Genomic DNA, 13,610 nt, shown 5'->3' with positions numbered 1-13,610 from the left:
TCTCCGTTTCAAAACAGTAAGCACATATAGGTGTTATATACAGATTTACAGTTAACACTGATTATTTTGTTGTCATTATTTTAATACTATCTGTGCGCTTCAGAAAGGTCCTGTTGTCCGAACTTTCAGTGCGGTAATAACTTTCACTCTTTCCTTCAGCGGATACACAATGTCGCACGCTCTCCCGAACTCCTTTGGATTAATGATACTTCATAATTTGTTTTATTCAGATGTGAAGAAATGTGTTAACACAGCCTAGACTCTAACATAACCAGCGTAAGACGAGCTGATAGTGCGTCTACAGTTGTGCGTATATCTTTGCAAATAAGTCTGATGAGGAATGTATGCGAGAACTGCGAACATCAGGGCCCTTTATAACCACAACGTTCTCCGTGAAAGTGTTTTAGTGCCATTTCTGCAATGAACGTGAGCGCGCCGTCAACATCCCTTAACATCTTCATGCACGCGCGTAGCGGAGACGGAGGAGCAGCAGCAGCAACAATCATGGAGTCCAGGCAGCAGCTAGCAGCAGCAGCTCGACAGAGTCCACATCTGTAGCTCTTTTTAAAACTGAAAGGTTTGGGTCAGTGAGATGGGAGCTGTTTAATACGGATGTTCGTGCTTTCCTTCAGATTACAGTTTTTCTCCTGGAAGATTTGCATTGGGTTGCTTTTCTGTTCCCGGCAAAACATCGCTCAGCATTTGCTTCCGTGCATTCCTTCCGATGAGAGGTAGAATTTGCTTATTTATAGATACTCGGTGCTAAAAAAAGAATCCGTCTTCGGGGGGGGATTTCTTATGTTCTGAACAGCCCGTTTTGAATGTTAAATTGGAGATATATGGGATTGTATTGCTTGATTTCATTGCAGCGGGGGCTGACACAATTGTTTCTATGCACGTAAAAACCGAGCCCGGATCATATTATTTATCGGCTGAAAAATCAAAATATAGTAGCACTGACCTTCAAATAAACATAAAGACTGCTACGTTGAATACAGATTGATCGACGTTGTGAAAAAAAAGGGAAAGAAAATGTTGCCTTCACAAGAAGCCTCCAAGCTTTACCATGACAACTACATGAGAAACTCCAGAGCAATCGGGGTGCTATGGGCAATCTTTACCATATGCTTCGCAATCATAAACGTGGTGGTCTTTATCCAGCCCTACTGGATCGGGGACAGTGTCAATACCCCCCGGGCCGGGTATTTCGGCTTATTTCACTATTGCGTGAGCTACGGCACATCAAACAGAGAGCTCACCTGCCAAGGTACCTTCGGGGATTTCAGCTCCATCCCTTCAAGCGCCTTCAAGGCAGCCTCGTTCTTCGTACTGCTGTCCATGGTGCTGATCCTGGGTTGTATCGCCTGCTTCGCTCTCTTCTTTTTCTGCAACACCGCTACAGTCTACAAGACGTGTGCGTGGATGCAGCTTCTCTGTGGTAAGGCAACCGAGTACCGAAACACCTCTGTATCGTGTCAAATTGTTCATTTTGGGCTCTATTTTAGACATACTGTCTGGTGGCATGTCGCTGAATTTAGCGGTCCATGAAGTTCTTTTTGTTGTTTATTGTCATATTAATAAATAATTTGTGTTTACCGAATCAGCTAATTTATCGCATTTTTTAGAGTATCAAGATCGCATTGCCAACAGAAGAAACAATCTGCTTCTTTATTGTAGTAGTATTCTTAATAATCAATATTCCTAATCAGAATTATAAACATATTTTGCAAATTAACGATGATTAACATAGGTAGCACCAATTTTGTCAACATATAGTAACAGCAAGTGCCCACGCGCATCCATAAAAGCTCATTTATATGTTCCCAGTAGTATGTGTATGTATACAGTGTATTGCATATGATACTTTAATTTTGTGTTTGTGGCACCAAAAATCACTAGGAAGACTCACAGACAGGGTGTAAATAATAATCTGATGTTTTATGATGCAGATGATGATTTCAAAATTTATAACCAAAGTGAGCGGTAAGTAGAGAATTACCCGGTCTGTTTAAATGATATACGGTGACATGCATGAAAACAACCTCTGTGAGCATTTATGTGAACACTTAAAACGGGTGGAACCAATAAAGCGATTAGTCAGTTCAGCACTAATGCGTACTAACGTTTTATACTGTATAGTATTTTAACATAGGTCGCCTTTGCTTTAATTGTGTCCTTCATTACCTGCTTGCCATTTAGCACGCGGTTAAATAGTTGGGTTTAATTACACATCAGTACCTACACCAGCTTTTAGGTCTTATACTTTTGAGGGTATTTGTTAAATGGTCCGCTTTTGCGGTGTGGGAATTTCTTTCTGTTTGCTCGTTGGTCTGCGTGTGTCTCCCAGAAGATTACAATCCTCTGCTCTTTTGCAAATTGACCTACCGAAATAATGCAACCATGCACACAATTAAAATTACGTGTCACTCGAAGTACCCGAATATAATGGAGCCGAGAAGGGAGGCAAAACTGAGCAATGTGCGCATCTAAAGGTGGGGATGAAAAGAAAGAAAACGTCTCTCCTTCTAAACAGACTCAGGTATGGATGTCTCCTGTATTTATGTGTGTGTGGTGTCGAGTATTACGTATAGTAATGTGAGCCATACCCGCATCTTTAACAATACTCTCGCAGAGTGTGCAGAGCAAGGAAAATACTTCGGCATTTTTTGGGCAAGCTGTGATGGGACATGGCCAGTACATGCATTAACTTACGGAGTGCACGGCATTCTTACTGATCGCTTTATTAACAACTCCAAAAGAAAGAGAGAAGATTAAAAAATAATTAAATAAAACTTTTTTTTTTTTCATAAAATTTCATCAACATGCAAGGACTGCCGAGGGAAACAAGAATGACCGATAAATACTACAGAACCTTTCTACGACCTCTATTGATAAAAAAAAAAGCCAACAATGTCCTGTACAGAACAGCGTTATAATGAAAGGAAAAACACAGAACATATTTTAACACCCGATAACGTCACGGCCCCCAAAGAGCCAAACCTTTATTAATATTTTTTTCTGCAGTTTTCCACAGACATTGCTTCCTTACAGTGAGTGCTATTTTAAAGCATATCGATTGCCTATTTGTGGAAGAGATTTGAAAAAAATTGATTTATGACCGATCTCTAAATACAATTTTCACAGTAATAACAGCGGGATGAAAAGAAAAAAAAAAATAATTTTACAGTTGCACAATAAACAAAAGAAATTATTCTAGGACAGCAGCTGATCACAAAACTGAAAAAGCAAACCTGAGCAAATTAAAGAAATACATACAAACATTTTATCTATGTATTTTTTTAACGTGTTTCTTCATTTATTGGAAGGTGTGGATATTTTGCTTTAGTGTCTTTGTGTTCATTTATGATTCTGTTTATGTGGCTCTACTACAATGCAGTTTTCATCATGTATACATCCTATCGATTTGTCTTTACTGAATAAAAACTTGATCATAAAAAAAAAAAATAAAAACTAGCAGAAAGGTGTGATCTTCATTCCTAACTTTTGTAAATATTCTAAAACAGTCATATAAAAAAGTTGTAACTGAGGACATTTCAAGAGAAGATAATGTAACATCAGCTACTTCTTTACATTTAGTTATTGACATACAGTATACAGGGCTATATTTTATTTAACATTTGGTGATATCAATTATCTGCTTCCTGTTGATACTGAGCATACTTAAATTACATAAATTGGGAGGAAAACATTTGGTGCAAAACATAACACTCCTTACTGAACAATAAGAATACGGTCATTTAGACAATTTCTCAGTTGAAGCAGATTTTAAACCATTTATCAGAGAGAAAATAATGAATACACTGGCATTTATCAAAAGATATAATGCATCAAGTAACTTTTCAGTATATTGCGAGCAGCTTCTCAATTTAAAATGCTCGGTCTGATACTGGAATAAACTACTGTAATTTGAAGACAACTGAAATTAATAATGGTCATTTTACATAAATGTGCATGTGTATATATTTATACATTAAAGCATCATAAATATATAACTCAGTGGCTCTCAACTTGTGGGGCGGGCCCACCTAGGGGGGCACGAAGTAACAAAAAGGGGGACACAAAGATGTGAAAAAAAGAAAACAAGAATCAAAAATATGAAAAAAAAAATCTGTTGGAACCAAAACAAATTAACTTAAACTACATTCTGATACTAGAACAATAAATATAGAGTGAGATAAATGTTGATAAAAGTTAAGTAGATATAATAAAATATGCATCTACATTTCAAAAAAAATGTTGGGGCGATTAAAACCATTATGAAAACTAAGATCGCAAATACTTAAAGGTTGAGAAACGCTGATATAACTGATCCTTTAGTGCTTCTGCAGTATAGACACACACACACATACATACCGAACATATAAGAAATATCTCTTCAAGGTCAGTCACATCCATTTTTTTCCTTCTGCTTGCATATTGGAAGGATGAGAAATTAAACCATTATAGAAGTCAACATGATAAACATCAAAGAAATTCAATTTCATGAGGTTACCACTACTACAGAGCCAGTGCCGATCCTTAGCTGAAGGGGCAAAGAATGCAGAGAAGAGTTATCTCGGATGCTTGTGTGCTGTCTGGCACATTCACAAATGTAGTTAGGCTTGAGGTAGGCAGTTGGATGGCAGTCTGTTCAAGTATCTTAGTGATTTGTCTCTTCAAATATTCAAGATATCTTCTGCACATGTTAGCCATGGCTTGGTTAAGAAGACTGACACAAAACTTTACTTAATTCTCTTGTTTGATACTTATACTTTATGTGATAGCCACACATAAACCATTAATAATGATTGTTAGTAATTTCCATTACAAAGCAATAAGAACAATATACAGTATATAAAATCTGAAGCCTAAAAGTGCAACGATTTTGTTCAATGATTTTATGTCATGTTTTTTGTCACGCTTATTTTAAAACCTACATTTATATGTTTGGTATCATTCTTTTCAGAATTTATCAGACTTTAATGTATTCTGTTTTTAAACATATCAAAAACTCACTTCCCGTGAGACAAGACTTTGTGCCAAAAGATTTAACCACTTCCGGGGCCGTAAATAAAAGACAAAGAGTAGATGACAAAGACAGCTTCTATACAGGCTTTTAAATGTTCGAAGCGTTGTGCGAGATTCAGATCACGAGGCACAGCAGCAGCAGCAAGCCAGCAGCTGATTGAGCAAAGAGGAGGTCAAAAAAATTTATTTGTTTCCCATTGTATCACCATTTAAGAGAGGGTTTTGGAGGAGCGACTGCATCTCTTTGGGGTGCTTTTAGCCCCCCTCTTCACAACGCGAGCGACAGAGACACTAAATGGCTGGCACATAGCACAGGCCGGGGGGTTTGACGATCAAAGTGAGCAGGGGGGAACCCCTAGTAATAATAATAATAATAGTATATTCATCCATACATCCATACTGTGACACCAGTAGGGGAGTCCCAGCCACCCAACCGGACACAGACAGACGCAGAAGGCACACTTACAGAAGCACAAGTGATTTTTATTTTATCTTCGCTCGTTGGCAGTGCCTTCCCCATCCCCACAAGTACGACACAATCTCAAGCGCAAAGTTAAGCACACCTTAAACACAATACTCTGCTTCTATTTTCTTTCTCTTTCTCCTCCACTTCTCCTCGGCAAACTTCATCTCCCTCCTCCCGACTCTGGCTCCCTGAGTATACTTGTCTGCTTCCTCCTTTTATACGTTACCCGGAAGTGCTCCAGGTGCTTGATGGCCTACTTTCGGAAGCACTTCCACTTTCACTTTCAAGAGCAGCTGTTGCACCCTCTGGTGGAGCCCAGATCCCAAAAGGGCTGTGTACAACTCCAACTCCCATGAAGCCCTGCGGTAGTCCGAAGCACCGCTGCAAGCCAGGGGGGCTGCCATCTAGCTTTCTGGGGGAGGTAATGCTCTGACCACACTTGCTCTCCCGGTCCTTCCAGCGTGAAGGCATCTCAGCCATCCATGACAATACATCCATATATACAGAACAACAAAACAGCTGCTGAAGACAACACATGGATTATAAAGAACAGCTTGAAAGTGGCTTTGTGATTCTCCAGCAGGCATACAAAAATGCAGAAACCTACACTCAGGGTTCATTGACTATAATAACACATTTGACAGTGTCCCACACACATGGCTAACACAAATATTGCACTTTCACAGGATACCCCCTGCTCCCTAATACTAAATATACGCTGGAGAACAACACTGCATATACGTATCAACAACACATCAATACTCAGTACTAAGAAGATGAGGGATACACACTTAGTCCTCTCTGATTTTGTCTCGCTGTCAAGCCATCGTCAATGAGGCTAAATAGCAAACAATATGGGTACAAAGTCAAAAACCCATACAACCAATACACCCTGTCACACAGGGTGTTGTTTTTTACTGTTTCAGGCTGTTCTATATGGATACGTAAAAGAAATGCGGAAACAAACTATCAATTACAACAGTAACTAGAAATAGTCAAAACTCATTCACAAAGCAAACACTTGTAATTTGGCCTGGATGAATGTAAAACAATTAATGTATTAATGATGACAGTGGACTTCAGGAAGAGCCCCCCAGTGTTGCCCCCTCTCACACTACTCAACAGCATTGTGTCTGCTGTGGAAAACTTTAGGTTTCTGGGATCCATAATTTCCCAGGTCCTGAAGTGGGCATCAAACATAGAGACAATAGTCAAAAAGGCCCAGCAGAGGTTGTACTTCCTGCGTCAGCTCAGGAAGTTCAGCCTGCCTCAGGAGCTGCTCATCCAATTTTACTCTTACGCAGTTATCCAGTCTGCTCTCTGTTCAGCTATCACAGTCTGGTTTGGTTCAGCCACAAATCAGGACAGAAACAGACTACAACGGATAGTCAGGATTGCAGAAAAAATCATTGGTGCTGATCTGCCCTCCATTCAGGACTTATATAGATCTCGAATCAGGAAATGGGCAGAAAACATCATTGTGGATCCATCACACTCTGGTCACAACCTTTTTCAATTACTTCCCTCTGGTAGGCACTACAGAGTACTGTATGCCAAAACTACCAGACATATGAACAGTTTCTTCCCTCAGGCCATCACTCTCATGAACACTTAAGTCAATCTCACAGTACCAGGGACAATACTACGTAGGTAAAACCGGAGTCCAATTCCTTGTATGTGTATATATACTTGGCCAATAAAGCTGATTCTGATTCTGATGTAGAAAAGGGAATCCTTAGAGAAGGTTGGCATACCCTCCAAAGTGGCAACCAAACTATGGTCATGGCAGATGGTGAACTTTACAAATGCCTCAGGTTCTAACAGGACAAACTGGTACATCATAAAGAAATTAAATATACTCTTGCACAAAACATAAATCGTGTCTTACACAAATGCTCAAAACACTCTTAGATGTTCGCCAACACAATTAAAGCCATTAATACACACTCACATATTTCTTTGGAGATATAAATTGGTCACAAACAGACCTACAAGAGCTCCAAAGAAAAACACAAACACTAATCACAAAACAGAAGCAACACCACCCCAAAGCAGCCATAGAATGTGAAGGGAGGAAGGGGCCTCATAGATAAAATTTACGCAACGCACAGATTAAAACATCTTCCACACAAAACAGCATACTGCATATTTCCTCTGCCTAAGCAACACAATCCACACACCTGCACTTAACCTTCATACTGCAGACACCATCACAGAGGACATAACAACACAAGCATGGATCCAGGAAACATTAAAATGGCTGACATCCTCGTGAACTCGATCAACTTCAAGATGGCATCAAATCGCTGGCAAAGCCGTTCTGGTAATTATGGTGCTGAGGTTTAAGCTAGCCATACAAGATCAAGTGATAAACACAAGAAGCTGCAGAGAATATATTCTTAAGGACGCTAACATTACAGACATAACACTCAGGGAATGCCACCAGGAACAAGAAACAATCTGGCACATCATCTCAGGTAGTGAATTACTAACACAGAGCAATTGCATGCACAGACACAATCGGATGACAAACATTAGACATCCAGAACTGGCACTGCAACACAAACTCGTAGACACGTAGAAAACAGATTAGAAATTTCAGCATTAGAGAATGCCATACATAAACTAAACGTGGCAGAACTCCACTGACAGAAGAAACTATCTGCCGTAACAGACCAGACATAACACCGGTAGACAAACAAATTAAAACTACAGATATTTTAGACATTGTCATACCAAACACACAGAATTTAAAAAAATGCACACACAAATAAAATGCAGGAATGTACAGAGCTGACTGAAGAAAAACTCCGCCATTGGAGAATGGACAACGTGATCATTGTACCCACTGTTGTATCCACCACCGGTGTCATCCAACATACACAACCCCTAAGCCTACAGACATTACATATAAATCAATAAGCATGCAAACAACTACAGAAAGCAGACACTTTAATTCCAGGTCACATAGTGAGGAATTTACTCAACACAAACACAATTCCCTAAAACACATACATGAATGCTGTACACACCGTATTAAACTGCCCAGGCCCAATATACTGTATGTAGTAGCAATGGACCTATCCTAGAATACATTTTGCTATTATAACGATACCATCCCTTCTAAGATCTGTCTCCTTTTTGTGGTAGGGTGGCTTGTGAATCCTTATGATCCTTAGAGTGATGCCAGTCGGAGCTTTAAAATCCTGGTAAGGACATCCATGTCGGGTAAAGTCGAAGGGAAAAGGGCCAAACTATGGATTAGCAGATAATTTGGAATCCGTTAAATCATTACAGAAGGACTTGGATAGCATACAGGCTTGGGCAGATTTGTGGCAAATGAAATTTAATGTCAGTAAATGTAAAGTATTACACATAGGAAGTAAAAATATTAGGTTTGAATACACAATGGGCGGTCGGAAAATCGAGAGTACACCTTATGAGAAGGATTTAGGAGTCATAGTGGACTCTAAGCTATTGACTTCCCGACAGTGTTCAGAAGCCATTAAGAAGGCTAACAGAATGTCAGGTTATATAGCACAATGTGTGGAGTACAAGTCCAAGGAGGTTCTGCTCAACCTTTATAACGCACTGGTGAGGCCTCATCTGGAGTACTGTGTGCAGTTTTAGTCTCCAGGCTACAAAAAGGACATAGCAGCACTAGAAAAGGTCCAGAGAAGAGCGACTAGGCTGATTCCAGGGCTACTGGGGTTGAATTATGAGGAAAGATTAAAAGAGCTGAGTCTTTACAGTTTAAGCAAAAGAAGATTAAGAGGTGACATGATTGAAGTGTTTAAAATTATGAAGGGAATCAGTACAGTGGATCAAGACTTGTATTTTAAAATGAGTTCATCAAGAACACGGGGACACAGTTGGAAACTTGTTAAGGGTAAATTTCGCACAAACATTAGGAAGTTTTACTTTACACAAAGAATGATAGACACTTGGAATAAGCTACCAAGTAGGGTGGTAGACAGTAAGATGTTAGGGACCTTCAAAACTCGACTTGATGTTTTCTTGGAGGAAACAAGTGGATAGGACCGGCAAGCTTTGTTGGGCTGAATGGCCTGTTCTCGTGTAGAGTGTTCTAATGTTCTAAAGGAAAACCACCACCCACTCTGGCAGAGCTCTTATGTTAAATGAAAAATAGTTATAACTAGAAATGGAATTCATACTTACTCGATTGTCACCCACGACCAAAAGGACAGAGTAGAAGCCCAAGTTTATAAAGTGAGCTACAATCTCCATTGGTTACTGGTGGCAAAAGCAGTAGTACTACTGCAATGGCCACTCCGGGCTACCAGACCCAAACCCCTATGGCTGTTTTGGGGGCCTAAAAGTCCAGGTAAGATCTGCCAGTGCATGAAACAGGCAAAGGTTATTAAGGAGTTAATTTCTGCCTACATATTATACAATCACAGAATTAGAAACAAACACAACACATTACAGACACACAGCCATTACACGGAAAGAAAGCACAGGAAGCTGTTAGCTTACAGAAGTAAAGACAAATTGCGATCAACAGTACAGTCTCATGTGACACACGGACAAAGAACACAATGCACATCTTGGAAGAGTGGGCGCTACAACTTCTGACAGTGTTAGCTATGCACCCACCAGGACACTTACTATCCATTGGGGATTACTGTATGAACTACCACACAAAGTAACAGAGGACTGTGAGAGAACACTCCTGCAATACACAGGAACGGACCCCTCGCAGCGTCCCTGTATACCAAATCACTGAACACAGCAAGAAAAACTCATTGACGAAAATGTACTTTCTGTTAACAGAGATGCACTTAAAACACGGACAGATGGGCATACACTAATATATGCATCTGCAGTCAAATATTCATTGAAATGAAAAAAATCAAATAACAATAATCATTATCATCCTCGTAATCATAATTTTTTATAGTAGTAATAGTAGTAGTAGTAGTAGCAGAGGGTATCCACTGAAGCCTGCAGTTCAAACTCCCACATTTGTGTATTCACCCTTTTCTTCCAGGGATTCCATTTTCCTTTCGGCAGGCAGTGACCTGCTCTCAGCTGAGTTGTCAATATTTTGGCAATGTTCCTTGTGTTTGTGTTACACAACCAAACTGGCTCGCTTGATTCAGGGCCAGATCATGTTGTGCAGTATTTGCTCGGAGTGTGTGGATTTCAATGACCTCAGATGACGCTGAGTGGGTTTGCAGTTGGATTGTAATTCTGACTATTAAGCACATACTGTATAGCGGCACATCACATTAGCCTTGCAGGTTCTTCAATCAAGAATTCACCCTTAGTTTATCTGTGAAGTTTTGTAAGCGGTCGCTGTCAAAGCCACTTTAAAAAGCTGATTTTTCCCCTGTCATGAATTTTAAGTAACTATTCTTATAACTATATTCTCTGATATGACAGGATAGTCATATTTTCTGTACCAACTGTCCTCGTCCTGATTCTACTTTATGCTGATTATGTACTGTATAGTCAGTCTTATCCTCAGTATTTTAGGTTCACATTTACAATTGGCTCTGTTTTATTGCAATTTCTAGTATATTGGATGAAATTGTACTTGACTTTGCTTTATTCCATCCATCCATTATCCAACCCGCTATATCCTAACTACAGGGTCACAGGGGTCTGCTGGAGCCAATTAGAGCCAACATAGGGCGCAAGGCAGGAAACAAACCCCGGGCAGGGTGCCAGCCCACTGTGGGCTTTGCTTTATTTTTGTGTTAATTATGAACGCTTTAAAATCACTTTGTCTGGTGCCTTCTAACTCACCGGTATAAGAAAACCACCACATATGATATGATGTTTGATGCATCTTCATGTAGAGCTATTGTTTTGGTGTCCTCTCCTCTTTATGGTCGTCCAGACCTGAAAACCCCCCATTTGTAGGACATTTTTGGGAAGGAAATTACACCCTTGTATTAAAGAATGAACCAATAAGTGTCTTCAGCAAAAATAATTAGATAGATAGATAGATAGATAGATAGATAGATAGATAGATAGATAGATAGATAAATAGATAGATAGATAGATAGATAGATAGATAGATAGATAGATACTTTATTAATCCCAAGGGGAAATTCACATACTCCAGCAGCAGAATACTGATAAAGAACAATATTAAATTAAAGAGTGATAAAAATGCAGGTAAAACAGACAATAACTTTGAATAATGTTAATGTTTACTCCCCCGGGTGGAACTGAAGAGTCGCATAGTGTTGGGGAGGAACGATCTCCTCAGTTTGTCAGTAGAGCAGGACGGTGGCAGCAGTCTGTCGCTGAAGCTGCTCCTCTGTCTAGAGATGACACTGTTCAGTGGATGCAGTGGATTCTTCATGATTGACAGGAGTTTGCTCAGTGCCCGTCGCTCTGCCACGAATGTCAAACTGTCCAGCTCCGTGCCTACAATAGAGCCTGACTTCCTCACCAGTTTGTCCAGGCGTAAGGTGTCTCTCTTCTTTATGTTGCCTCCCCAGCACACCACCACGTAGAAGAGGGCACTCGCCACAACCGTCTGGTAGAACATCTGCAGCATCTTATTGCAGATGTTGCAGGATGCCAGCCTTCTAAGAAAGTATAGTCAGCTCTGTCCTTTCTCACACAGAGCATCAGTATTGGCAGTCCAGTCCAATTTGTCATCCAGCTGCACTCCCAGATATTTAAAGGTCTGTACCCTCTGCACACAGTCACCTCTGATGATCACGGGGTCCATGAGGGGCCTGGGCCTTCTAAAATCCACCACCAGCTCCTTGGTTTTGCTGGTGTTCAGGTGTAGGTGGTTTCAGTCGCACCATTTAACAAAGTCCTTGATTAGCTTCCTATACTCCTCCTCCTGCCCACTCCTAATGCAGCCCACGATAGCAGTGTCGTCAGCAAACGTTTGCAAGTGGCAGGACTACAAGTTGTATTGGAAGTCCGATGTATATAGGCTGAACAGGACTGGAGAAAGTACAGTCCCCTGCGGCGCTCCTGTGTTGCTGACCACAATGTCAGACCTGCAGTTCCCAAGATGCACATACTGAGGTCTGTCTGTAAGATAGTCCATGATACATGCCACCACGTATGAATCTACTCCCATCTCTGTCAGCTTATCCTGAAGGAGCAGAGGTTGGATGGTGCTGAAGGGGCCAGAGAAGTCCAGAAACATAATTCTTACAGCACCACTGCCTCTGTCCAAGTGGGAGAGGGATCGGTGTAGCATATAGATGATGGCATCCTCCGCTCCCACCTTCTCCTGGTATGCGAACTGCAGAGGGTCGAGGTCGCGGCGGACCTGTGGCCTCAGGTGTTGAAGCAACAGCCGCTCCATGGAAGGACTTAAAGTTACGCAGGCCACATCAACTGGCCCTAGGGGTTCACCCCCTATGCGACACGAGGGGTCAAAGTTACTCCTTTTCACAACACTTCTAAAACAATTGAATCAATAATGTAGGAAAATGGAGTGCTGTTTTATACTATTTCAAGATTGCTGATCACAAATATGACAATATTTTTGATATTTGATTCTTTACATGTAGTCCTAGTCCATCCAGAAAGTTAAAAATGACCATTCTCAAACATAAGCACGTATAGTTTTAGACTATTTCAATGCAAGTGATTATGAATATGATGCTGTTTTTGATTTTTGACCCTTAACTAGCCCTCTAAGGACCTCCATTGGAGGGTGAAAAGTGACAAATGTGTATTACAATCAAAAATATTTAGACTTTAAATGTTTAAATTGAAGCACACGTTAATATTTCCAGTATCTGAATAATCTATTGTTTATCAGGTACTTCCACCGTATTAAATAAATCATTTAAGTTCTTATGAACTCCCCAAATTAGAACGTCTTACGCCAATTCAGACTTTTAACTTACCTTAGTTTGCTTTGTAAAGAACCTTATGATGGTATACTTGTAAGTGAAGCTAAATATTACATCTCTCTCTCTCTACATATATATATATATATATATATATATATATATATATAATCTAACATCTGTCTGTCTGTATGTATGTCTGTCCATTTTTCACGAGAGAACTAGTCTACTTAACGGATTTAGGTTGTTTTTTTTTCTATAAGTTGCTTGAACATTCCGGTTGATTTTGCGACTTCTCTCATTATGCCAAGTAT

The 13,610-nt window shown here is 40.1% G+C and overlaps 1 protein-coding gene across 2 annotated transcripts in view; it reads left to right on the top strand.

The window, feature by feature from the left end:
* Positions 1-253: 253 nt before the first annotated feature.
* The window catches only part of lhfpl4a (LHFPL tetraspan subfamily member 4a), a 428,890-nt gene continuing 415,533 nt past the window's right edge, over positions 254-13,610 (top strand). The window contains exon 1 of one of the 2 annotated variants that reach the window (XM_039771101.1): positions 254-1,438. In XM_039771101.1, coding sequence (XP_039627035.1) covers positions 1,033-1,438 — 406 coding nt within the window. In that variant the 5' untranslated portion in view covers positions 254-1,032. The remainder of the gene's footprint in view (positions 1,439-13,610) is intronic. The other variant, XM_039771100.1, reaches the window with a different exon arrangement.

Source organism: Polypterus senegalus, chromosome 12 (genome assembly GCF_016835505.1).
Source record: "Polypterus senegalus isolate Bchr_013 chromosome 12, ASM1683550v1, whole genome shotgun sequence".
Lineage (NCBI taxonomy): Eukaryota > Metazoa > Chordata > Cladistia > Polypteriformes > Polypteridae > Polypterus > Polypterus senegalus.
This window is presented reverse-complemented; position numbering and strand designations above follow the sequence as displayed.